The sequence below is a fragment of the Myiozetetes cayanensis genome, unplaced genomic scaffold (assembly GCF_022539395.1).
Source record: "Myiozetetes cayanensis isolate MyiCay16 unplaced genomic scaffold, myiCay2020 scf9, whole genome shotgun sequence".
NCBI lineage: Eukaryota > Metazoa > Chordata > Aves > Passeriformes > Tyrannidae > Myiozetetes > Myiozetetes cayanensis.
The window spans coordinates 21,323,597-21,349,796 of record NW_026088185.1 but is presented as its reverse complement, the minus strand read 5'-3'; the positions used below and the strand labels follow the sequence as shown (position 1 = coordinate 21,349,796).

The 26,200-nt window shown below is 34.8% G+C and overlaps 1 protein-coding gene across 2 annotated transcripts in view; it reads right to left on the bottom strand.

The window, feature by feature from the left end:
* Positions 1–25,945, bottom strand: part of FAP (fibroblast activation protein alpha) — a 39,483-nt gene extending 13,538 nt beyond the window's left edge. The window contains exons 1-19 of one of the 2 annotated variants that reach the window (XM_050340127.1): positions 25,703–25,945; positions 25,348–25,432; positions 18,095–18,190; positions 16,116–16,210; positions 15,934–16,008; positions 15,686–15,738; positions 14,525–14,597; positions 12,722–12,842; positions 12,013–12,167; positions 10,831–10,934; positions 10,381–10,516; positions 7,591–7,635; positions 5,808–5,912; positions 5,647–5,717; positions 5,001–5,054; positions 4,550–4,674; positions 3,801–3,848; positions 866–964; positions 97–166 (exon numbers count right to left, since the gene is read on the bottom strand). In XM_050340127.1, the coding sequence (XP_050196084.1) occupies positions 97–166; positions 866–964; positions 3,801–3,848; positions 4,550–4,674; positions 5,001–5,054; positions 5,647–5,717; positions 5,808–5,912; positions 7,591–7,635; positions 10,381–10,516; positions 10,831–10,934; positions 12,013–12,167; positions 12,722–12,842; positions 14,525–14,597; positions 15,686–15,738; positions 15,934–16,008; positions 16,116–16,210; positions 18,095–18,190; positions 25,348–25,432; positions 25,703–25,708 (1,616 nt within the window). In that variant the 5' untranslated portion in view covers positions 25,709–25,945. The remainder of the gene's footprint in view (positions 1–96; positions 167–865; positions 965–3,800; positions 3,849–4,549; positions 4,675–5,000; positions 5,055–5,646; positions 5,718–5,807; positions 5,913–7,590; positions 7,636–10,380; positions 10,517–10,830; positions 10,935–12,012; positions 12,168–12,721; positions 12,843–14,524; positions 14,598–15,685; positions 15,739–15,933; positions 16,009–16,115; positions 16,211–18,094; positions 18,191–25,347; positions 25,433–25,702) is intronic. The other variant, XM_050340128.1, reaches the window with a different exon arrangement.
* Between the last annotated feature and the right edge of the window lie 255 nt (positions 25,946–26,200).

Genomic DNA, 26,200 nt, shown 5'->3' with positions numbered 1-26,200 from the left:
TTCCTAAAATGTTGCAAATATATGAGGATTTGTTAAATTATAAAAAGTATGGGTTTTTTGACAAAACAAAATTCAAAGAAAGGATGTTGTACATACACCTGAATAAGCAGAGGGTACTTCTTGGATCTATCAAACTGTGGAGGTAGAAGCATTTTGTACCACAAAGCTAGAAAAGACATAGCAAAGTTATATTCTTAATGGTTAAAATGATTCCTCTACGCATAATCCAGAATTTGGTGTAAGAGGATATGAACATGAATCAACACACAGTACACAACACATGAACTGTGAAATACAGAACTGATGCAATTAACTGTTTATATGGAGCTGTTGAAAAACAACTTTGAAGAAATAAAGTACCCACATTTACTTTAATTTAGCTGTGCATAAAATTATTATTTCACAAAAGCCTAGGTTCTCAGTTTAATCAGAAATTAGTTTTGAAACTTTTTTGATTTATTACCATGGAATATTGTTTGTAAAGTCACTAGTGAAAAGAACAGTGCATGCAAATGTATAAAACATGAACAGAAGCTTATATTTCACATTTTATTATCACCACATTCTATAGTTGTTACACAATATTTAAATATTTTATCAAAAGTATTGAAGAATTTAAAAAAAATTGTATTGTGAAGCAGAGATATATTTTTAACTACTATTTTACTGAGAGATACCCTGAGGCAAAGACACTCTGAGGCAAAGACAAATTAGTTGTTGAGCAGGGCAGAATCAGACCTCTTCTTTCCAATCTGACAGGCTAACAAGTTTGTTCTACAGAAAGACAATCCTTACCATCACAAAATTAAGGAAAAATATTAAAATGGTAGCAGTAAAAAGTATAATAAGGATGTGTAATTCTTACTTATACCATCCACTTCAAGTTTATTAACTTCTTCTTTTGGCAGCTTGATCTCTTGCAAAGCAGATTGTAATTCCCTATTGTCTTCCAATACTCTGAGCTCTAAGTAAAAGAAATGCTTGAATTATGAACTGATTTATTGTTAATTTCTCTTAATTAATTAACATTAATTTATTTTGTGCTATTAGAACAGAAAGGAAATCTGACTTTTACAAGCAGAGTAATGAAATCCACTCAGACACTTCTAACTGGGCTTGATCACATAGCTAAATGAAAGCAAAGCACTGGTATTGCAGTGCACAAATAATCATTAGATTTTTATAGGATGTACATTTTGCAATGCAAATAATTTCAGATGTTGCCTCTGAATGTTAGAGTCCCACATGTTATGGAAGAAACTTCTTCCTCTGAAGAGTCTTCAACCCATTTTTTTTAAATGGTGGTAGCTGGAAATGCAAAATTCATCCCATCATGCAAAACAGTCCTCTGTCTTCTCTCTTGCTTAGCAGAGTAACATCAGTTTAACCTTTGAGACCCTTGGGCAGTGTGATTTAGTGCACTGTTGATTGGGAACACCTTGTTTCTGGGTTAATGCAGGAAATTTAATTTCTCAAGGGGTTATGGCCAACCCTCACTTAAACCACTGTACAAGACATTCCTGCACAAAGGCACTAGACTTGCCATATAACTGTCCTTAGTAATATATTACTGCATACTTTTTTTTTATTTTATCTAAACTGTATTAAAATTTACTGTTTTACTTGCTTTAGACCAAATTTACAGTTATATATTCTAAAAATAACTATTTAAAATTTAGTTAATTTACAGCACAGACTGCAGAACTATATATTACGAATCCACTGTATCTTACTTGTTTATTTATGTGCTTTCCAATGAGTAGTGATGGATGAAGAATGTTGTATATAATGGAAATCTGTGACTTTTAGCTTCACTTTCAAAATGAAAGAACCTTTTAATCCCTGCAGGGGATTTTTCTTTTTTAGTTTACCTTTCCCCTCCTTCCTGATTCTGGAAATGCTGAAAAAAACAAGAAGTATTCTTCTCTCAGTCTGTATTGAGCTAGATTTGCTCAGGAAACACCGGAAATATAACAGTGGAATTTGTTCTTTCAAAGTACCCTTGACAAGTTTTGCAGCTTCAAGTGGCTTTTTTTATGGCTGAAAAATCATCCTAGCTTTGGATACTCACCCAAACTCAGCTGAACCCTTTCCCTACTTCCCCTCAAAACTCCTGAAACTTGCCCAATACTACAACTGAATTGTAGGCATCCTGGAAGGACCTTCCAAATTGATGTATATTAGTTTACCTGCACATCTCCTACTAAAATTCATGGGTGATATCAAAATGCTGCCAATTGCAATGAAAATGGATTCACTAAAAATAGTTTTGTACTATAAAAGAGATTATGAAAGCAAGGGACATAGGGAAAATTAATCCATAAAAGGTAATGAAAAAGTCTAAGACAAGCCTGAATTTGTTTTTTTTCCTGAAGAATAATAGCACAGTTGAGTGAGGCATCATGAAACCTGTAGTGAAAATGCATTACATGAAACTTTTCTCTCCTGCAGAGAGGTTAAGAAACACATAATTGCAGTTGGGCACTTAGCTGCATTTCATGCAATTCACAGTTTGATGGTAGGGGCCCTTGATAAACAAGGTAATAATGAATCAAGGAAAACAGAGAGCTACGAGAATAGATTATATATGAAAACAATCCATGAAAATATATGAAAAAAATGCATGAACATGAATTCATGCATTTAAACCTTCTGCAAAAGAAACACCAGAACACAGTGTTTTTATAGCATAGCTGCAATAGACACTTTAACCAATCTTCTCCATCTGCAAGCATTTTTGAGTGGTTAAAAACTAAGATATACCAACTGCTACTGGAGTCTAAATAATATTATTTTGCAATTAATTAATTTCTACCTGGACCACCACAGATTAATTTAGCTTAACAATATTGTGACATTTGTCTTCCTTATGCTTTCATGTGTCTTCTGGTCAGACATCACTCAGTTAATAATGATCTGGGTTATCAATACAGGATGAACTGCAAGGACCATTACAACCACCAGTTCACTTCCAGTGATTATTGGGGAAGGAAGTGGAATACTAAGTCACTGAAATTTTATACAGGATCATGCTAGTTTTCATAACATTTCAGGGACTGAGGGCTTTAAGTTGAAGGTGACTTTTTAGGGAAAAACAAGGGACAGAGACAGAAAATTCACCGCAGAGCAAATAATATTTTCATTGTTAGAAAGTTCCTCCTCGGCTTGGTTGCAAACAGTCCTCACTGATAGGCTACTTAAAGAATGAGGACTCTGAATCTTGCTGAAGATCCCACTTTGAATCAATAATTACCCTTTGTCTGAAGCAGTTATTTGAACTGATCATCTGAAAGAGTTTCTGCTCTTCCCTGACATCTCTACTGATGGCTGAAGAGCAAGTCATTGATCCAAATTCTAATTAGTACAGCACAATAGGTCAAACTCTAAATAGCACACCTTTTGTATAAGGTAGTGTTGCCTCATGAAAGAAAGCAGGAAGTCTTGTGTTCATCCAAATGTGAAAAGGAATAGTTTGTAAAGCACAATATTTTCTACAAAGTTTGACTCAAAATTTGGTAGACAAAGAGTTGCTGATGTTCATTTTATCTATAATGGATAAACAGGGAACCGATCAGGATCCTATAAAATGATGGATTCAGGAATTAAAATAAAGGCATCAGTGTGTCCATTCATATTTGGATTTTACTAATTAAGAAATTTAGAAGGATAATAGATATTTTAATATCAAATAAGATGAAAGGCTTCTTGATTACAAGTCTAAATATTGTATTATAGGATCTGCATAGTGAAGATAAAGCAGTATAGCAATTGCTCAGAAATAGGCAGAATACTTGCAGTACCTCTATCACCATGGTTCTCAAAAAGAGTAGAAATGGGAATTCCAGGACCTGTCATAAGAATAATAAGAAGGCACTTTACAGTTTGAAGCTGGAATCTGGTGTTGTAGTGTATATTACATTAACATTGGTAACTGAGAGGAGTTAAAGAGCTTAAACTGACACACAGATCTGAATCTTCTGTGCTGTGTAACCCACAAGTCCCTGCTGCACAACATACATAAGGTACTGTGTGTACTAAGGCTTGCATACACACAGGCATTGCTTAGCAAACATAATAGAAGGACCTTTAAATCTACTGGTAAACTCTTCTGCCCTAGAGGCGAAGTGACATCTAGTTAATACCTGAGATGTGATTACATAAGGCAAATGCAGAATTAACAATGTGAAACATTCTTCTGAGAACATGTCACATCTTATTTGGGAAGGTACGTGCCTTTCACACGGTGACGACCTTACTGACTGTTTTGTGCAGGAATGATTGAAAGGTGTTGTTATTTGCTACATTTCGTTCTCTGCTCAACAGAAATTCTAAGGAACTTTTCAGCTGATCAGTCAGTGCCGAATCAGAAGAACAGCAAACTTTATATGAAATACACAAAAGGAGAACCTTTAATACTTTTTTTTTCTTTCTTTTTTAGTTTGTAACCTCCCTGTTCTTACATATTGACCACATAACTAGAGTATTAACTATAGTACTGATAAATTTGAAAGAACAATAGATTATATATTTGCTCCCATGCTATACCTACCGTAACAGATCAAGGCATAATACTTAGAACGTTCACTGAATCTTGCTGTGTAATACTGACATCTCTCTTTTCTTAAATTGCAAGTAATGCATTGTTTTCTTATAGGTTTACTTCCAATACTGATTCTAGGAGAAAAATAAAATAAAGCAATCATTATTTTGCCACAACTTACTTCCACGTGTCTGCATCACATTCTTGAACACAGGCACCATACTTTCAGAACAGTTCAATTTAAAAAGTCGGTCTTTTTATCAATTTTTTTCCCAAGAGTTTACTTAAACCTTAGATGTTATTTCTCCTCAATAATCAGATATAATCTGAGGTGAAGATTTATTTAAAACATCTTGTGAAATTACATTTTAAACAACTTGAAATTAAATTGGTTTATCAACAAATCCATAGATATCTTCTATCAACCTACTATCATTAAGATAATGTTGATAACACTTACTTGTAAATATTCCTTCTTCCTGGATAGCCTTCAAATTCATTGCTTGAATAGAAACTGTAAATTCATTTATATGTTAATAAATAATCCACAAAGTTATGACCTATGAACCAGCAGCAAGATGAAATGCCGTCTTGGAAGTTAATTTAGACTTTTTGAGATTTCTGCATGCAATGGAAGAGTAGTTAAGCTTATATACCTTTTATTTTAATAAATCCTTGCTCAAACTATGATCAGATGACACATAAGACATATAAATAGGAGTTCTTTCTTAATTCTCATAAACTAATCATTCCAATTATGTAAGCTGTATCTATCTATACAGTAAGCTGAATGAGGCATCATAAAAAGATGAGTAACTGCAAATTGAGTAAGGATTAAATACATGAATAAATTAACTATTTTTAAATAAGTGTCTCTAAGAGAGGTGATTAAATAGAAAATTGAGGACAATTTGAAGAGAATCTCTCAGAAGTAAACCATGTTTGCAAACCTATGCAGTGCCTTTGCATACAAATTTGTTGTGGACGAATTCAGATAAAAAACAAATTATACCGAGTTATAACCTAACGAGTTAACAAATGGTGTTCAAATGATTGTGTTTCTTTTACCACCGTCACTTACAGTCTGTTTTCTTCACGACACTTACATTGCATCATTTGTTACTCTGAAAATGTATATTGCCTCCCATTCTCCACTTGTAACTTGGATTGCATTCTCCTGTGTAGAAAGATATTTAAGTTACTGAATGTTGTAGAATTATTTCAGGAACTTACAGTAGATCAGTGTAGAACATTTTGCTTGACTTACCACAGAGCCATTGATGTAATGAATATGCTTATAACCATTTTTGTCACTAAAAATTTTGTAGTATGAACTGCTGTCTGATGTAAAATAAGGTGTAGAAACAAAGAACTGAAACAATGGAAGAAAAACAATAGATGAGATGTAAGACTGTCCGAGCTGTTAAGCAGGTTATAGTGCACATACTAAAATCAGTTCAAAGGGGACAAAATACTTTGTACAAGTGTTTACCTGTGATATTCAATCTCCCACTCATTACAGATTACAATTTCTATCCTGTCATGTCAGATTTCTTAAACTGATAGTACAGATACCTCAAGCACCCCACAAATGCGAGCTCTCTACATGTAAGTGGAATAATTTCTATATTCTGAATGACCTCTTTTTTTAGTTATTTAAAAACAGATAAAGGTGATTTTTAAAATATTAGTTTCTGAATAAAGCCACTGTTCATGAATGGTGAGAGACTCAATAGTCTGTGAACCACAGAGTTTAACTGTTTCAATGAACACAGCACCAAACAAATGGATATCAGATGTTTCCCATGCTATTCTACTAATTTTAAAGAACAGATTATTCCAGATAAAATCATTCAACTTTTGCTTCCTTTCCAACAACCACCTCTTTACTAAAATTGTCAGTCAAGACTGAGTTACTGCAACTCTAAGTTTTACTTTCAAAACACAAAGACAGATGAATGATCTGCAAACATTTCAAACATAGCACCAGACCTCCTGCAGTGAGTATGAGCTTTGAAGAATACTAACCCAAGCTAAACTAGACCTTGTGACCACAAGGTAAATTGTCCTGGAGGTTGCTTCTGTGATTCCAAATGCTTGCAACTCCCATAAAAGCTAAAGAGGGTATTTATGCATATGTGTAATTTCTTTAGCTCTAATAAAAGCCTGTCATGAGAATCTCAAGAGAAGTGGCAAAAAAATGAAAAGGATGAAGTAAAATTGATCTTGCAAATGTGTGATCTTCATATTAAAACACGTCTCCTAAAGGACAGTGTACTGAAAACGAAGCTCGCAGTTAAGTCCCCTGCGGGACATTCAGGCACAGTGTGAGGTTCTGCACACTGGATTCTGTTAACTTGCCCTGCCTGCATAACAGAAGTAAATATAAGCAATAGTACATATTCACAGTTGGACTATATGATTGCAAATACTGATCTCATGCTCTTAAAATTTCCTTGTAGGTTTGTTTTTACTGCAAGTTTCCAAAGATATGGGTTTTGTCTCTACTGGGTGGAGAAAAATTTCTTTTTCTCAGAGGTAGCTACAGAGAAGTATCACCTACCACTGCAAGTGGGGTGTCTTACCTTGAGGGTTTCCCCCCAAGCTGAAGATGTGCAGCACTTGGCACTAGAACTCTGTTATGAATGGGCAGGTTTTACTCTTCAAGTACTACGATAGCCAATCTGATCCCTTGCCCTAGTGTCATTAGAGGAGTTTTACATCTATTCTTAGCCTCCAGGACGCTTCTAATAATTAGATTTCACTATAAATCTACCTGTTTTCATGACTTCCCTTCCTTCAGTATTGTCTAGTCAGTTGGTCTAAGATTTTCAAACGCAGGCAGAAACAGGTTTTTAAATTCAGAAAGCAGGTAGCCAGATACTACATCTAGCACAGTATTAAAAGTCTCAGTCCTACAGTGCAACAGGGTTAAGCACTAGTCTTGTTATGACTCAGAAGGGTGCTTCATGTTTCAAAACACTGATGTGAAGATGCAGAAAGCCGTAGCTTTTCAGTGAATCAAACCAGAGTACAACAAGAAAACCTACTCCGCCTGCCCATCCTGTTTGACTCTCTTCTATGTGCTGCTGATTCTGAAAAACAAAATCAAACGTACAGTCTTTAAGAAGATTGAGTTTATGGAGATTCAGAATCTTCAAATAAACAAATCTGTAGCCACATGTAAAAGACAATTTAAGAATACTTGCTATAAAGGTTTAGGCAGGGACCTGAAGGCTGTCTGAAGTAAATAATATTTTTGTACTAATGTCATTATGTTAATAAAACTATTATTTTTTAACAGCTATCATCAGAGCTAAATAAAATCTAGAGTAATTATTTTAACCTTATCTAACTTTTTCACTGAAACAAGAATGAACAAATACTTAATCTCATGATTTTTTCAGTTAAAAAAACAAATAAAATAATTTTAGGAATAATAATATTGGAAGTCTAGTTCATATTTCCAGCTGGTTCATATTTTGTTTCAATTCAGAGTTGTGATGTTGATTTATAACAGTGGATGATGTGACTACTAGGTATATCTTTTAAATGTAAACCTTAAAAAACTTAAAAATACATGCCAAGTACTTTAACTAAGTAAAGTACATAAAAATCTAGGGTCTCCAGATCTGGTGCTTGGCTTAGAGATATTAAAGAGTCTGATTTAAAAAAAATCTTGCAAATAATGTATTTATAAAGAAGAATTAAGGAAAAAAATTGCAGTATTTGTGCCTTAGAAGACTGTTTAGTACTTTGCAGGGGTTCCACTGAGGTATTAAATCAGAAGATGCATTTTATTTCTTTTTAAGATAAGAAAACTGGGATGCCTTGTTTTATATCTGCATCTAACTTTATTTTCCTTTATTTAAATTAAGACTCAGATCTTGATGTCATAGTACATTAGGGATATATTTAACTTCTTTCATATGAGTAGTCCCCTTGATTTTTATGGGACTTTTCTGTGTATTAAATTATTTACAGAATTTAATTAGGGAACTGGCATCGTTATAGGAAATCCCAATTTCACAAACACATGCCTAGCTTTTACTCACACGAATAGTTCTGCTAAAGTAATATTTATTTCTGCAGTCTATTCACATGAGCAGGACCTGAACACGTGAACATTTCTGATGAATCTACACTTTAGGAACATCTTGTAGATTACATTTTGTTATTATTTTCAAGTACATAAATCCTAGCATGATTGTTGTACATTAGAAACTCAATGCAATCTGAATTCAACAAGAGAACTATTTTTGCCAAAGGAAATGTAGATAGATATACTTTCTAATGGCAAATAGAGCTAATGCAACACTCCCATCTGTTCACACTCCTTCGATTGGCCATTTGTGCAAACTTTAATGTGATAAAAGCATTGTATCACTGTATAAATATAGAATTATAGAAACGTCAGTAGTGACTCCATAAATAAGGTTTCACGGAGAAATGCAATTAAACAAGGATCATGAACACAGTCCTGCAAGATGTTAATTGGCCTGGTCTGGTTCCAGCAAAGCAATTAAGCACATGCTTAATTTTAAACACATAAACAGACCTACTGAAATAAATAACACTGGTTATGTGCTAAAAGTTAAAAGCTTGTGTTAAAGTACTTTGGTGGATTATAGTAGAATCCTAGAACCCTTACACCTTTTTCTGTGTGTTAAAATATTTAGTTATTAAAATATAGGTTACGTGAAGGCAAGATAGAAATTTAATGTTAATAAATACTTATAAAGTGGAACAATTACTTAGGAAATACTTCAAATTCTGCATGAAATATGTTTTTTCCTAATATATTATGATAGTTCTTTGTGGAAAACTACTTCAATGATTATGCTTTTGAAATAACAGGACCTAAACTTCCATTTAAATTTGCAACAATTATTGTATCACAGAGGAATAAACTTTATTTTCAGTTTGAAAAGGTTGTGTCAATAAACTCTGAATTTACAATTTATCAGCTATATAGAACACTTTTATAAATATTCTTGCCTTTTATTTTCCATTAGTTTAAGGTTTCATCCTAATGCTAGTTTTCATATGTGTTCCATACCATCAGCCCTAAGAACAAGACAAGCAACCACCATTAATACTAAGAGACAATAAATGAGATTTCTATACTAGATTTACTTAAATTCAGGGTTGTCTTTCCTTCAGAATATATATAAATTTACCAGTGTCTACACTCTTCAGGCTTTACAAAGCTCTGTTCTGCTCAGCAGAACATGATTTTCCTTCCAAACTGTCTAAATCATAGAATGATATATTTAAACAAAAGGTAGACCTATTATTATAATTAGACTGAAGTTTTCTTTTCAGATCTGATTGCATTTCTGAAAACTTGCTTGCTCTCTCCAACTGTAGGCTTGATAAAACAGAAGACTTTCTTCCTCCTGAAAAGCTCCCCTCTTGTAATCAGTATATTCTTTCAATTAATTTTACATTAATCATAAAGGACATGATTTAGTCAGACTTAGGATCAAATTTCAATATGGTATAACCAGATTTTCTTTTAAAACATGATACAGATTCTATACGGTTCCATTTTTGGATGTCATAAAGCAAGAAGGAACTAAACCACAGTACTAAAACTTCTCAATAGCATTCTTCTGGTTTTTGTTGCTTTGGTTGTTATTTAAGCCTCATAAAAAAAATATTTTGGTGATTCAATTTCTTGTTGGAGTAAATAACATGTTTTCAGCCCTTCTCCAGCAATTAAAATATTGAAAAAAGGTAAAAGATGAATGTAATCAAATGCTGTAAAATGCAATTATGGCAGGGATTAGTAAATGTTAATTTCAGCAATTTTAAATTTATATTTCCAACTTTATTACCTCTGGACAGTCCCAAGTATTTGAATGTTCTTTGAAGTCACAAATGGCTAAGACTGAAAAGTTCTGGATTCTCTTTAGCCATTGCACACAGACTCGAGTATCTGTTACCCAAGTAAGCCAAGTAAAATAGTGATCACTAAAAAATAAAACAAGAAAGAAATGGTGGTTAATAAACAACAGGAATATAGCAGCATTGACCCAGATTGTATACCCCACATTGTTCTGTGGAAGAAGCAAAGCTTCCATTGCTTTAGGGTACTTTTTTGTCCTTTATAACAATGTATTGTATGGACAGGCTAAATCAAAATACAACATTTCTAGTTAGCTTCTGATCCTTCTAGGAGATTAATATGGCAGTCCCCTGTTAGAGCAACTCAGAGGTTCAAGCATTTAAAACACAAAGGCAAAAACGTTTTTAAAACAAAAAAGACATATTTGAGGGCACACTACCTGGATGCTATGATTGCAGGAACTGGCACCTCCTTAGGATGAAACACTTCAGGATAAGTAGTGTCTACAATAAACACTTTAACAGTAGGATTTTTAGCCCCTGCCTTCAAAGAAAATGTACCAGGTTATTCAAATGAGGCTCTGAACAATTCAGGTCGAGGAAAATTACAACACTTTTTGCAAGAAAGTATATAGGTTACAAAATACATAGTCAGTTGTGTATAACAGGGCAAATGTGGTCCTATAAGATCTCAGAGTGACACTACAGCAGCAGTACATTACTTAATTTTGCGTCATTTAATATATAAAGAATAAAAACTTTTAAAAAGTCAAATATACTGCCTTTCTACATGGAAAATGTGCATGATGGGAATCAGTGTTCTGTTTGCAGTGTGGATCTTTGCAGCACGCACTACACTTACTTTGGCATAAAACTCCACGAGTACATTCACATGATTGCAGGTGCTGTTTGACATCCCAGCTGTTAAATGGTTGCTTAAACTGATTTCATGGTTGCTTATTCATTGCATACATTATTAGTGTTTTATTTCTCCCCCATGTGTGGTCAAAACCATCCAGTTTTACCTTAGAGCTGTAACCCACCCAGCTGACAGGTGAGCAACTTCTTATGATACATTAATATGATCCCTTCCAATCATATGAACATGACGTCAGTAGAGCTTTCTAATACATGCTGAAGAAATGCCAACCCCAAACTGTCTTGCCTTACATCTGGCACTAGAAGGCAACTAAAATCCTTAGGCTCTTGAGACCAAAAAGCCCTATGAAGTATGCAAATAAACTGAAGCTGTCATAGCCTTTATTTTTAAAAATAAAAAAAGTCTCATAATTCATTTACTGTAATGAAAAATAACAACTGCATACTTAGCACATCACAATAAATAAACTGAATTGAAAAAAAACAAGGCTTGACCATGCAAGCATGCACTTTTGCACAGGCTTTTTACTTGCGTGGGTAATTCCATTTATTTCACTGATATTATATTTACATTTTGAATGTATGTGCAGCTTTTCAGAACTTGGCCCAAGTTTGTTTTCTTTCATTTAAGCCACAATGGATTTAACCACTGTAATACAACCATTTCTTAAGAACTGTTAATTTTATCATTTTCATAACTTATTTCTCAATAGAAAGGAAGTCAAAAGAATGATAAAACATACCTTTGGGTATGGGATAATTATTTTTCTAGGATACTGGTCCTCACCAAAATATGAATATTCAATAACTGGTATGTCCGAATCATTAAATTGTACATATGCTAAATATTTTCCACTTGGAGACCACCACAGTGCATATTTTGTTGCTAGCATTTCCTCTGAGGAAAAACAAATAAAATAATAGTTTATCATTGTAATCTGTCTTCTAATCCATTTCAACCTTCTACTCAGTAACCTAGACATGCAGACAGTTACAATAAATAAATAACATCAAATGTACTGCGATACATTTCAATTCTGAAAGGCCCTAAGAACTCTCAAAAGAGGCACACAGATCCAATTTAACTCACTTGGGATTTTGTTGTGTGCATGTCTTTTTTTTTTCTTAAATTTTTTTGAGATGCACTGAAGTGCCAAATTTCCACCAAAAGTAAAACTCCCATTAAAGCTTAATTCCCAGCCACTGCCTGTGCATCAGCAGGAAGCCAAATTTGTACAGTTCTGACACAGTTTCAGTAAAAAAGACTCATTATTTCGGTTACACACTATGAATACAAAATTCAGTCATTGTACAGCAAATACAATAAGGAAATGAAGTAATCTAGGGCTCTGAAAAAGTATCATCACAGATATTTTAGAATGGATTGTGAGAACTAGGTAACCTAAACAAAGCATTTATCATGTTAGTTGTTGCCCTTCAAGATCTACTTACCTTCATAGACCCAATCAGGAATCCCATTAAATATTTCATTCTGTTTTCCATCACTAGTTATTTTAATTGGTGCCTCTCTTGGACTTTGTTTCAAATAGATATCATTCTGATATACATACACCTAAAGAAGAGAAAGTATTTCTTATGACTATAGTCACTAGCAGGGGTTAGAGTACGATCTTCTGCAGTCAATGCTCTTGCATTACACCAACAATACCTAATGGATACAGAAGGGGAAATAAATGCTACACTAACAGGCCTTGCAAATTCCTCAAGGGTAGGTATGTCAGCAAATAAATGATACATTGTGTGTGGGAAATCATGAAAAAAAATTAGAACCTTTGCAACTCGTTCAAACTGCTGTGTTTTATAAGAGACCCTCAAACTTCTGTGTGACTTTTTCATCTTGTTCCACCAAAAGTAGATTAAAACAAATCCACAGTGACTGAAAAGAAAATAATTGGACTTTCCTAAATCTGACAAAAGGCCTAGGTGAAGTGAGAAGAGACAAAAAAGGCTTTACTCTGTCTGGGCTGGTTTGTTCCTTTCTAATAAATCAGTTACCCAAAGAGAGTTCTTGTAAGGAATGGTTGCAAGTCTTGGATATCTCTAAATTTCAAGCAAATGAATGGACATGGGCACCAGAAACATCAGTCTCTTAGCAAATCCTGCATTTTGAAGCTGTCAGCATTTGTTAGCAACATCACCGCAACATTTTAACTACTTTGTGCTCTGAATGAAAAACAAAGTAACCCCTAAAACTCTCAGATACAAGGACTACAGAACCATAGAATCGTAGAATGGTTTGGGTTAGAAAGAACCTTAAAGATCATCTAGTTCCAGTCTCCCTGCCATGGGCAGGGACACCTTCCACTACATCAGGTTTCTCAAAGCCCCATCCACCCTGGCCTTGAGCAATTCCAGGCTATTTTATAAAAACATCACAGACTATTAGTACTAGAAAGACAGGAAACTGTCTTCACTGTGTTCTGTCTTCAGAATTCTTGATAAAGAAAATAACAATGTGTAATGTGAGAGAACTGATACTCTGGTAGAACATGGAAAAAATACTAGTAATTTTTCAATTTATAAATATTTATTTTATATTTTATAAATATTTCCATTTATAAATATTTAGCCCAGTGGGCTAAATATTTAGCTTTGGGTATTTTTTGAAATGTTGAAATTTTTTTCTTGCATAAATATTTTTCAATAATGGATAAGCAGCTTAAAAATCCACTACTATTGGGCTGATGCTTTGGAATCAAGAATAAAAGAAGTTTCTAAATTAGTTATGAGATAGCTCTGTTACAATGAGAAATATACACTTGGCTATCAAGGAGCTATGAAAAAAAAAGAGAAAGCAACATTGTTGTAATAAGAATCTGGCACTAAAATAAGAATCTAGACTAAAAATTTTAGAACAGATTTTAAATACTGCATATCTAAAGCTCCACAGTAAATTCACGTGTTATACACTGTCAAAGGAAAATCTATCAATTTTCAGGCCTTGAAACTACATTTAATACTATATAAAATTATTCTGGGCAATTCTTCATAAGAGACCAGTGAGCAAACTGGAATATGTTAATGTAGAGAGAGAGCATGAATTATCTTCTATTGAGACACAGACAAGTTAAATTTTAACAAGTTAAAACTGTTTTCTTTGTCATTCTTGCTCACAGCCAAGATTAATAAACACAAACCTGTCAAAAATATATCCTAGCAAAACAAAAACTGAAGGCAGATAAATGTCTTCTAACCACACAAAGCAAATTCATTCTAACAATTATCTTTACTAACCAATTTGTGTCCAACGGGTGACCAGGATATATACTGAATTTTATGTGGAAGCTGATTTTCTGTTACAAAATCACTAAAAAAAGGAAAGAAGTTAAGATGGCTTTTTGTGCACAGTGCAAATGGATCATTATACTGTATGTTAATAAAAAATTAATGAATGGTTTTATTTTCTAACTGCTTATTGTTTCTTGAGCAATGCACAATTAAGGCAGACCAAGACATGCAGGAAAATGATGGTGTGCACGAATGCTGGCAAAGGCTTAAACTGAATCCTTTGAAAACTTATCCAAAAGCCTAAGAAGCCAGCCTTATCTCTTTTCAAATGCACAAGCATCGACAGTCATTTGCTCTACCTACAGTCTACATTACGGTCTCAGCAAGTTATTGGGAAATGTGAGCTCAGGACACAGCATGCTGAGCCAAGCATAACAACAGCACTTACAGCACTTGTTAAGGGTCACAACCCACATGCAGTCCCTCTCCACTCACATGAGCCTGCAGCAACCTTTTCCTGTCACCTTGAGCCAACAGTTTCCCAAGAATGGCGCAGCTCAGGGCAGCCCCTGTTGCTCAGAACTAAGAAGCATTTGGTCACGCTGCTACTTATGGCATAAAAAGGTGACTGGGGAGGCAGATGAGCACATGACCTCCTTTGGATTTGGGTGGAAAGAGGAGTGGTTTGGGGAAGGTCTTGGGAAAGAGAAAAAAAAGAAGCTGTAAACTTTTGAGGAATGCAGGATGGACTGTTACAAGATCACTGAAGCTCTAGAGAACATGTGAATATTTTAGAAAAGTTAAAGATTGGATCAGTGATAAAAAGAATGAATTAGTAGAAGGGCATGGAGACATGAGGTGTGAGACTGAAGTGGACTCAAGTAGCCAAGATAGGGAGGGTGAAAATTATGCAAAGAAGAAAAAAAAAAAATTTAGAACCTTGAGCAGTAAAAGTTTTAGGGTATGGAATATAAATCAATCCAGATATCTGGACGAGTAAATGAAAAGAATATATGATTTTCTTAGGGAACATTTTTTTTAAGTGAACAGGTAACCTTTGCAAAAGCAAAGCAGAGTGGTAGTCACTTTACTACAGTTTTTCAGCTTGCAAGCACATCCACTACAGTGTATTCACAACAGCCCTCTGTAAGAAATATCAGGCCTTACCCATACATGAGATCATAAATGTGGTATGATGCCGTATAAGAGTATCTCCACAGCTGCATAAATTAAGCAAGAAAATATTATTAGCTAGGAAAAAGATAATCCAATTACAAATAATCAGCTGCCTTCTCATAGCCTAGCCCCGGTCTCAAGAAAGTTACCAAAAAACATTTATCTATGGTAATCATAAACAAAAAAAAACAACTACATGTTATCAAACATTTCAATAAGAGGTATATTAAAATTATTACCTTTGAATAATTGCTTTCCAGAGCCATGAAATATTGGTCTGATGACAACACATAATTTGAAGCATTAACTAGTTTCTGAAAGATTGAGAAGTAGATTAGGTTCTAGTCTCATTCACTTTTAAACTGGGATTTGAAATGCAACTCTACTTTTCTGCCTTTTTATTAATTACAAAGGTACATACCAGTGTTCTGTTAGTCATGATGGTAGTTGCATAATTCCTTTCAACATTGTAAAGAATAATATCATCTTCTGCAGACTGATGTAGATACTCATTATCTTTATAAACAAGACAAAACATTTGTTACCTTCACAGAAGATACTACAGAACAAAGCTGTTTATCAATATATTCATACTCCTTTAGTGAATAGATTTTGAGCAAGTATCTTTTGGCATCTACATAGAAAATGTTTTTCTTTCAATAAGGCCAAGTACAGAGTTATCAAGACACTGTCTTTAGGGTTCTTGACTACCTTCTGCAGATTATCCTCTGCTCATAGGATCAGCTAGCTAACTTTTTAAGTAAATGCCAGATTTTATTCTCAGTAATGTCTGATCAAGAATGCCAGTGACAGACCCATTAGAAGGTCAGCATTAAAATGTAAATGTTTTAAAGAAAATGTTCAATACATCTTTGCTTATCATTTTACCAGAACATTCTCATTTCTATATTCCATAGACAAGAGCAGTACCACTTAACTGATGTTGCACAAATGACACTGCCCTTACTCACACAAGTTCTATAAAGTGAGGGTCGAGGGATGGTGGCCTTGACTGACAATGGAATTTAACCCTACCTGTGCTTAAGACCTGAGCCATAGGTTGGTAGAGGATAAAGATCAGAATTTTAACTTCAAATCAGTATTTTCACTTCTATAAACAGAGAGAAGAAACTACATACTTTGTGTAGTTAAAGAGCAAGACTAAAAGCTTAAAAGCAGCTTGAAACCTTGTGTTAGGTGCTCATTTTTAGGAAACTTCTGTGATTTGTGTAATAGCATTTGTGCTATCTCAGACACCCTTAGGATGAGATATTCAATTTTAACTCCTTGTTTCAGAAGAGAAGTAGACATATGGAATGCTGTAGGCATGACTATCTATGGAATCTATGGCATGACTTTTGTGTGAGCTTTGTGACTGTTGAAAGATAAGTCTAAGTGAGAAAGCTATAAAGAGGGAAGAAGAATATTAGGTTTAGGTGATATGCAGCCTACATCCTTCAGACATTCAGACAGAATTCTAACAAATTGTGACCTAAATTTTAAGTCATACAAGTGATATCAACATACTTCAAATTGTTAATTGTAAAATTTGAACTGCTGCTAGCAATGTCCTATAAGGCTTCACTTCAGTTCTATAATTATGGGATAAAACTAGCTTGGTAAGAATCCATGTGAACAGCACTACATTTCTTGCTCTAGGCAGAGAACAGTAACTGCTTGAGGCAGCTCATCAATAGGAGTGGTAGTGATGTGTGTGCTCGAAGGCAATCCAGTCCAGCTCCAGCCTCTCCATGCCGCTGCAATTCAGTGATAACAAAACAGGTATTTCAGCCATACACAAACACATTTATCAGCAGCAATTAACTTCATGTCTTTACCCTCTACCTTAAGGAACTTAGAAACTCAGCTTTGTTTTCAATGCAATGTCCTGAAACTCAGGAATTTCAGCAGTGAGTGTATCTCATTCCTTAAATGAGATAAGAACAGCTGGGCTCATTGCAGAGCCAGGTACTACTGAAAACAAAGAACAGGGCCTGTAAGACAGAATACCTCAATCATTACAAGTGGTAAGTGAAAAAGTGCTGTGAAAAGCATAAAAAGGAGATTGCTTAAGGAATGACTGACACATTGACATATTTCTTTCACTTGCTGCAATGAACATGACAGTAAAAGAAATAAAACACTGAAGGCCTCTGTAAAATTATAGTTTATACTTGACTCAAATATGTCTGTTGAAACATTGAATACCTGGATTTTCTAGAATGACTGACAGAATAGTAAATTTCAACCATAAGTTTTGACTAGCACATTGTTTAATTTCCTAGTTAGCATTCATTCACAGTAAAGCTGGAAGGAAAATACATTTCTCAGTCTGTGTAAACCAGTCTGGAAATACATATTAGAAAGGCTTATCTATGTTTGAGAAAAGGTTTTGCTTACCTGACACCCAATATGGAAAAAATGTTTTATATTGGAAGTTTCCACTCAAATAATCCTCCAATGTGAGAGCTCTGGGACCATCATCTGTGTTGACAACTAAGAATAAGACAGAAAGTTTCTGTTAATGGAAAGTGGGAAAAAAAAAGAAAAGAAAAAGAAATAATTACTAGTCCAGTATTTCCTCTTTTCTATATTTGGTACCATGGAACAGTGAGGATACCATAATCCTGGAAATATGCAAAGAGTAAGCACAGCAGAAAGGAAAGTTCTCTGTTACTGTTCTGATAAGGTCCTTTAACCTCTGAAGGATTCAGTTTTAGGAATAAAAAATTAGAAACGAGACAAACTGATTTATTTCACCCAGTCATTTATTCAGTCAGACCCATTTATTTGTAGATCCTGTGAGTCAACCCCCCCCCTTTTTCACACAAATGACAAAGTAAAGGTTTTTGTTGTGGTGGGTTTTTTTTCTTTCCCCTTAAAGCATGAGTTTCACAAACTTGTAGAGACAACTATTTTAATATTGAACCTGCACATGTTCAGCAGGTGGTCAAAAAACAGGATGTGCCTACTAACCCTTACTGCCAAATTTCATAAATGCCTCATCAGCCATTCTTAGAGGACAGAGATAAAGCTTGCAAAATAATCCCCATCCACATAAATTTCTCAGTAGCCACATGAAAAAAATTGATGAAGGTATGCAAGTAAAAATAATGTGAAGAAGTAAGGAATGAGTGAACCCAAATTTGATCTTTTCATTTAATGTTGCGAAAGAAAATTGACAATGATTCTGGAGAGGAGAAAGGTACTCAGATTTTTGATTTCTAAGCAGGTCAGTTAACTGCATTAAAATAATGCACAAAATTGTGACTGATTTTGTGCCTTTTGTCTGACTGTGTTTCTTCCAAAAGTTAAAAACCTTAAGATAGGACAGATTTTAAAACAAAAATTCAAGCTTAATCAACTGGATTTGGACTATCCTGTGCAGTTCCTGAGCAAAACCTATGCAGTTCCCAAGAGTGAGAGTAGGCAAAATACTTAATCCTCAAAAGACACAGGAACTTTGCTGATAAAGGCCAGTTTTTAAATTTCAGCAGCATAACAATGGCAGCTTTCTCTAGGTATTCTGTATGTATTTTTTTTTCTCCTTTAAAATCAAGGGCACTTTTGCCATGGTCTTCAGAGGTAGTGGGGATGTCACACTGCAGCTTAGTAGATCTCTGCCACTTCCCCTGTTTGTTCCATCAGACCTCTCAGATGACAGTCAGATAATCAAGATGACTCGTTGCCCTTGGGTTTCATATCATGCTCCATCAATTGCTCATTACAGATGCCCCCTCTGTTAAGATCACACTGACTTCCTGGGAAATGTTTCTTCATATTATCTTCTATGGTACTTTGTAATGATAATACGTATTTTTTTCTGCTAAGTGACTATTACTTACTGTAGAATACACATGTCAGGTTGACTGTTGACACAAGCTTTGCCTGCACTAATGAAGAAGAAAGCTGTCACAAGAAATAAAACTGAATGCCAATCCAGAGGAAAAAAACCTATCCATATAAACTCTGAGCTAGCAATATGTCCAGAAAATATCCCAAGAAGGTCAACATGAAGTTAATTCCTCTTGCTAATACCATGACTATATATTAGTGATCTTTGATACACTAATGATAAACACAGAAGAGGGTAGATTCTTAAAAAATGCACAGAAAATAATTCCAAAGAAGAATCCAATTCTATTTATATTGAGTGATGATTAATTGTCACTATCTTTCAATTTAAATTCTTTAAGTAAATAATCTTATTGGCAAAAGAAATCTCCTGTTAAGATCTAATTCCAAGGTTATGTATATAGGAGGCTTAAATTTGCAGTCCTTTTTCATACCTTGATTTGGTAAAATTTCCTTATTCCTTCTCTGAGTTTAAAAGGATTTTTTACTATAAAGACAAGCAATAACATATTTCTCATCACTGGTCTAATTTTCACAGCTCTAATTTAAACCTTCACTCTGTTAGCTATCTCACCCTTACATACTTAATATTCTGTGATGATTTATTATGACTACTAATCATTTTCAAAATGTGTCCACTCAGATCTGAATTTCTACCACTGGATTACAAAAAAATCCAAACACAACTCTTTCTCACTTGAGCACTTATAATTTTGAATGCTTGTTTCTAGGCAACAGAAGATATCAGCAGCATCTTTAATAGTTTCCTACAGTTGTTGCTGATTCCTTCTTCTGTAACTAAAGATTTGTTCAATAACAGTATCCAAAATCTCTGCTCACAAAACAGATGTTAACATGAAAAGTACTTTACATGTCTGCAGCACTCTACAGACATTAAATGGGATGGCTGTTGGTAGGCTTCATAAATTCTTTCATTGTGGTTTGTTTCTCTATAAAATAAGAAAGATGAAAAAAGATGCCCAGGGACAAAAAGGAAGGAAATAGCAGAGCCAACCACCACAGAAATGAAAGCTTACCAAATTTCAGCTTTGCTCACTTCCCTTCACCACCCTGCTGTCTCAGTTTTAATCCTTTGTCGTCCATTTGCACTCATTTACAGAGTGTAGCTCTGTATTTTTCTGTGCACTGAACTGGTTATTTTGCTTTACAGTGTAACTTGCTTTATATATTCCATGATCATAATTACTCACTCATGCATTTGAGTGTATTCAACTTACATATATAATTGTGGTGATAAAAGTCTGTAAACATCTAATAATTGCCACTGGCTTTATGAAGATAACTTCTTTACTTTTCAGTTCATTGTCATGAGAGAGCTTAATAAAAAACAGAAAGCAAAACTTTCAGTTATATTAAACTCAGATTAACTTTATGCACACCAATCCATCACTGTGAAATTCTGTTTGTATTATGAGGATTATTCCTTTTCAAAGATTGGATGTGAGTAAACCAGCACAACCCTTGCTTTAGGTTTCAAGGCCTGCTGGCTTATTCCACAACATGTTCTAATGTGCATCCATATAAATTGTGTCTATTCCTGCCAAATTAAAGCAAGGGTACATAATAATCTGAAAGTATTCTGGTTTCTGCATATGTTATTTTATATATGTAATTACAGATATGTATTTTATATGTATTTAACATACATGTATTTTTATATGTATTTTATTTAGCATTCACTGCCAAACATCAATTAGAGGACTAGCCAAAAGAAAACTGATCAGCATGGTATTACAGTCTGTTTCTGGATTGAAATGTCCATTCTCCTCTTTGTGGGCTGATGCTGAATAGCTGAAGCTCAAACTCCTTCAACGTGAGGAAATCACAGCTCAGTTCAGCATCAGAAGTTAATTCCAACACTCCTGACCCTGCTCCAGAACTTTGGTCACACTCAGCTTCACATCAACTGAACGTTTTCCACACCTGTGTTACACTCAATCTCTGTTTTCTCAATGAAAGTTACTTTAAAAACACCCTTCAGAATGAGAAGAAAAGGTGAAGTCTGAACAAATCATGTTTCACAGTATGATCCAGCTTTTATTACTGTAGGAACAGAAACTGCGTATAGAAAGGTAGAGCATGCTAGAATGGGAATGTTTTAGTTTACTAGCAATTCTAACGTCTCTACTGCATAAGGTGCCAAGATGGGAAAAAAGTCTCTCTCTAAATAATGGAAAAACCATTATAATCCCCTTTAGTTACTGAAAATCAAGGTTTCAGAAAACATATTTATAAAGAAAAGCTACTATAAAAAATTACCTTAGATCTTAGTCATCATAATTGTTTTCTAAGCATAGACTTGGAGAGGTGAGATTGTTGGGGTAACTAAATTAGTCCTAAACTAGAGATTTTATTCTGCCACCAGCATGTGAATAAGCACAGAAAATTAACAGAGCCTGTTTTGAGTAAGCACTTAATTATAATTTAATAATCAAAGTGATGAAGAGTTTCTAGTCAGATTTTGGAAGAAACTAGTCAGATTTTGGAAGAAAAGGCCCACCCAGTGCCTCCTAGGAGTATTGTCACAGACTACAGTGAGCACAAGTACAGCAGACTGAAATCTGTTAAAGTGCTAATCCATCTTAATACTGGTTTTTATTACTCTGTTCTAATACCCTGTAGCTCTATGCCACCAGTGTGCAATCACTGTAGCTAGGTTTACACTACTGTATCTGAACCTGAACTTGTAGCTAAGATTGAATCACCAGAGTGGTGGAAGCACACTGCCATGGTAATCCAATGATTTTCAATTGCAAGAAACTTCAGCAACAGCAGAGTGTTTATAAACTCTGATTTTACCGTGCCAACTTTGATAGACGGCCAAGAAGACGAGATTTTCTCTTTATTTCTGTTTTCAGTCTAATATCCAGGCATTTTCAATTAGAAAGCAGCAACTAACAGCAAAACCTCCAGCTGGTGCCAGCAACTGAATTCCTAACTGGAATTATTTTTCTTCCCTTCCACAATGACGGACACAACCTGGTTTGACTTTGCATCAGAACACAGGAAGGCATTAACTGAATCAGGAAATGGATTTGGCTGAGGTGTAGCAAAGAACACTACCTCTTCCTAAGAACCGGCTGCTCACCACTTCCTGGCTGGGAGGAATGCCCTATCATCTCATCTGGGACATTGGAGAATGAGGGACTTGTCCTCAGGCCTAGGCCAAGCATACACTGGGAACAGAAACACTGAGAAACATGATTCTGGATATTCATTAAAAATAGAAGAAAAGATTATTTTGGAACCCAAGCAATGCATATGGTCTCTGTCTGTGTTCTGCTATTGCTTTTCGACTGCACTCAGATATTTTCTTTCTTGTTCATGCTGCAGAAGAACAGGACTAGGTACACCAGTGTACAAGTGAAAAGAACCTTTCTAAACTATTTGGGGTTGGGTGATCATAGCTAAGTTACCACAGTCAGGTAAGTCACACCACACACATGTACTCAAAGACATGTCAAAAAGTGGTCAGTAATTTCTTAGGCATAGAGGTCATTTGCTGTACTGAGATTGCCCACCTTGCTCTTCTGAGCCCCACAGAATTGTGCAATAACTGCAAGTATTTCCCCCTTAATATCCTCTCCAAACAGAAAACTTTTTTCCAGTACAACTTTTGAGAATTTTTGATATTTTTATACTCTTGTATATTTAAGACAAAACCAGGTATCACATTTTGAGAAGTTTGAAGAACATGAAATGACTAGAAACTTTGCAGACAAAACCATAACTCAATACTTCTTCCAGTTCTTTTAGAATTAAAAATTACATTTTCCTTTGCTGATTTCTTAAGCAGAAATTTATTTGTTCTGCGTCTGCACACTTCTCATATGCAATTAATTGTCTTCCTAGATTTCCGCATCCTTTCAATTAAGTAGTGGTAAAGCTGGAATGTAGGAATAACATTCCATCTATGTAGCCATTTCCTGTCTGTCTTCAACTTGCAATATTTGTAACTGCAAAATTAATTTATATTTCTTCTATTTACAACTGATCAGTAGACTACTAAAAATTCAAAAAGGTTGAGGCATTCAAACAGATACCTTCCACCTAAGAAAAAGAAGCCATATTCTGACACGCCCAACATAATTGTGTGTTCAACACAATTGCCTAAAATGTGTCAACAATTGTCTAAAATGCTCCTTCAAAAGTATTCTCTGAAGTATGATATTTTCTTTATCATCCTATGTGAAGTAAGAAAACCTCCTTATTATCCTACTGGAGCCAAATGTGATGTTTAACATGACTAGTTACTAAGTCACTATTCGAAGAAACTGCAGAGGTGACAAGAGTTCTTCATAATTGCTCAGGTACTGGAGAGGTCAGTGAGTGGTATTTGATAACTTCAGAAGGAAAAAATAAATTCACTTCCTCCTACAGTACCATCCATCATCTTCAGCAACTTCTTCAGGCTGCCAAACTGATCCTTGTTCTCCAGGCTCTTTGTTTTCTCACTACTTTTTTTTTTTTTTTTTTTAAATCTCATAAAAATATTTTGACCTCCCTGTCTTAACATGCAGGTTTGGTATGAGTAAGTCTGACCCCATACCATACATCTACCTCATAGTGAAAACTCAGACTGGACCATGCTCAAGGTAGCCAAAAAGCCTGACACCCCACCATTAACTGCAGAAGTCTAAACTATCACTGTGGGGTGGTATCTCTTCCAGAACTGCACACCACCTTGGTATAATCCATCCTCACATTCCCATGCTGCGCAGCAGAATCATCCCTAACTGCTTCAGAAACCTCCAACACTTCTCTCAACAAAACAACCCATGATAACCATATTTCACAGAAATATCAGGAAGGAAAGTGATTTCACCTTTAACAAAACCTGCATATTAACTATAGGACTTAACTTTCACATGATTAAGCAGATGGTTGATTTAGTAACATTTAGTTGTAAATACAAAACTGATTTCTTTATCTCAGTCACCCTGCCCACGCGTGAACAGAGAATAATAATAGAAATAAATCACTTTAAATAGGTACTCTTAATGGAATACAACCTTTTTATTACAATGTTAATTATTTCAGAGGCATTCAATTAATCTGCTAAAGTGAAAGGGCCATGTAAATACTTGTATTGCCCCTAATCCCCTTCTCATAGAAAAAATTACCATCAAGTTAGTGCCACTCATGCTCAAAATTTCAAACCTCACTTACTTCAAACTTCACCAGAGGACTCAGCAGACCACACTGGGGTTGATTTAGATACAACTGGCATAATAATACTAGAGAACACTATCCATCCATATTTTATACAATGCTGACTTTAATTTTCAAATACAATCCTGAATATATTTGCAAATAATTTATCATACCCCATCTACAACAAAATGTTTAACTTGTAATTGGATGCAGAACTTCTTTAATTATTACACAACCATTTAAAACCAAATACAAATTCACCAAGCTAAAGAAAATTACTAACAGTTTGTCAGAATCTCCTAACCCCTAACAGAGAAAATTACATAATATGAGAGATCTGAGAATTATTTTTGCAGTCCTGACTAAGAACACTATATATCATGCACAATAAAGTTAATTTAGGTGCTTTTCACTTCAAAGAGTTCCTTGTTTTAACATCTGCTGGCATTTCAGTTTTACCTTCAGGATATTTCAGCTGTCAGTACATTTCTGTAAAGTGACAAAGCTGTAACAGTTCTGACAGGACAATCCTAAAGGTGATTTGATGAACTTTTGTGAACTTTAGAAGTCACAGTAGCTAAACATACTGTGTTTTACACTACATTAGATTAGAAATGCCTTACCTCTTGATGGAAGCAGTATGATACACATAAGTAATAAGGAAAGCAAAAGGCATATAACCACACCAAATATGATTTTTAGCCGGGTCTGCAGAACAGAAAAAAAAAAAAAATTACATTTCTAATATCGCCCGAAGCACACTTCTATGGCTGGTAAATTAAATCCTCCCACTCTCTAACTGCTGTAATCCATCCAAACAAAAAGCAAAAATGTCCCTGCAGTAGATATGAAAAGACTTCCCTTTCCTTTTTCTTTAAAACAAACATTTTCACATCAGAGCCTGGCCTTGTGTAAAGCTGACAGTTTAAAACAAAAGATGTAAATGTTACCAGGAGCAGAATTCAGGAGCATACAGACCTTCATTTTCCTGCCGTATTCTTAAAGAATGTAAATTCTTTCTTCTGGGTGTTGGTCAGCAGATCTAGGAGAGGAGTTTGAAAAGGCAGCGTCTGTTTTCACAGTTGGAGGCCAAACCTCTGGCAGACTTTTTTTTTCCTACATACTTTTGAAAACTGTGCCAAATTTCGAAGGGTTTCCATAAAATTAAAAACACATTTTTGGGGAAGTTCTTGGACCAGAAATGGACAGTGGGTGGCTATAGGGGTGGTGATTATGTACTTCCCATCAGTGTGAGCTGTAACCAACATCTGCTTACACTAACTTGAGGTTTTATGACTCATCAGATGCTTGACATGCACTGTTTTTCTCTGAAAAGTATCTGCTGTGTTTTTTGGCAATCTTCACACTCCCAGGACATAGTCATGACCTTATTTCTGCTCTCTACAGAGAAATTAAAATAGAATCCTATAGCTTCACTGTTTATATGTAATTCACGTATGTTTACTTTCTGAAATA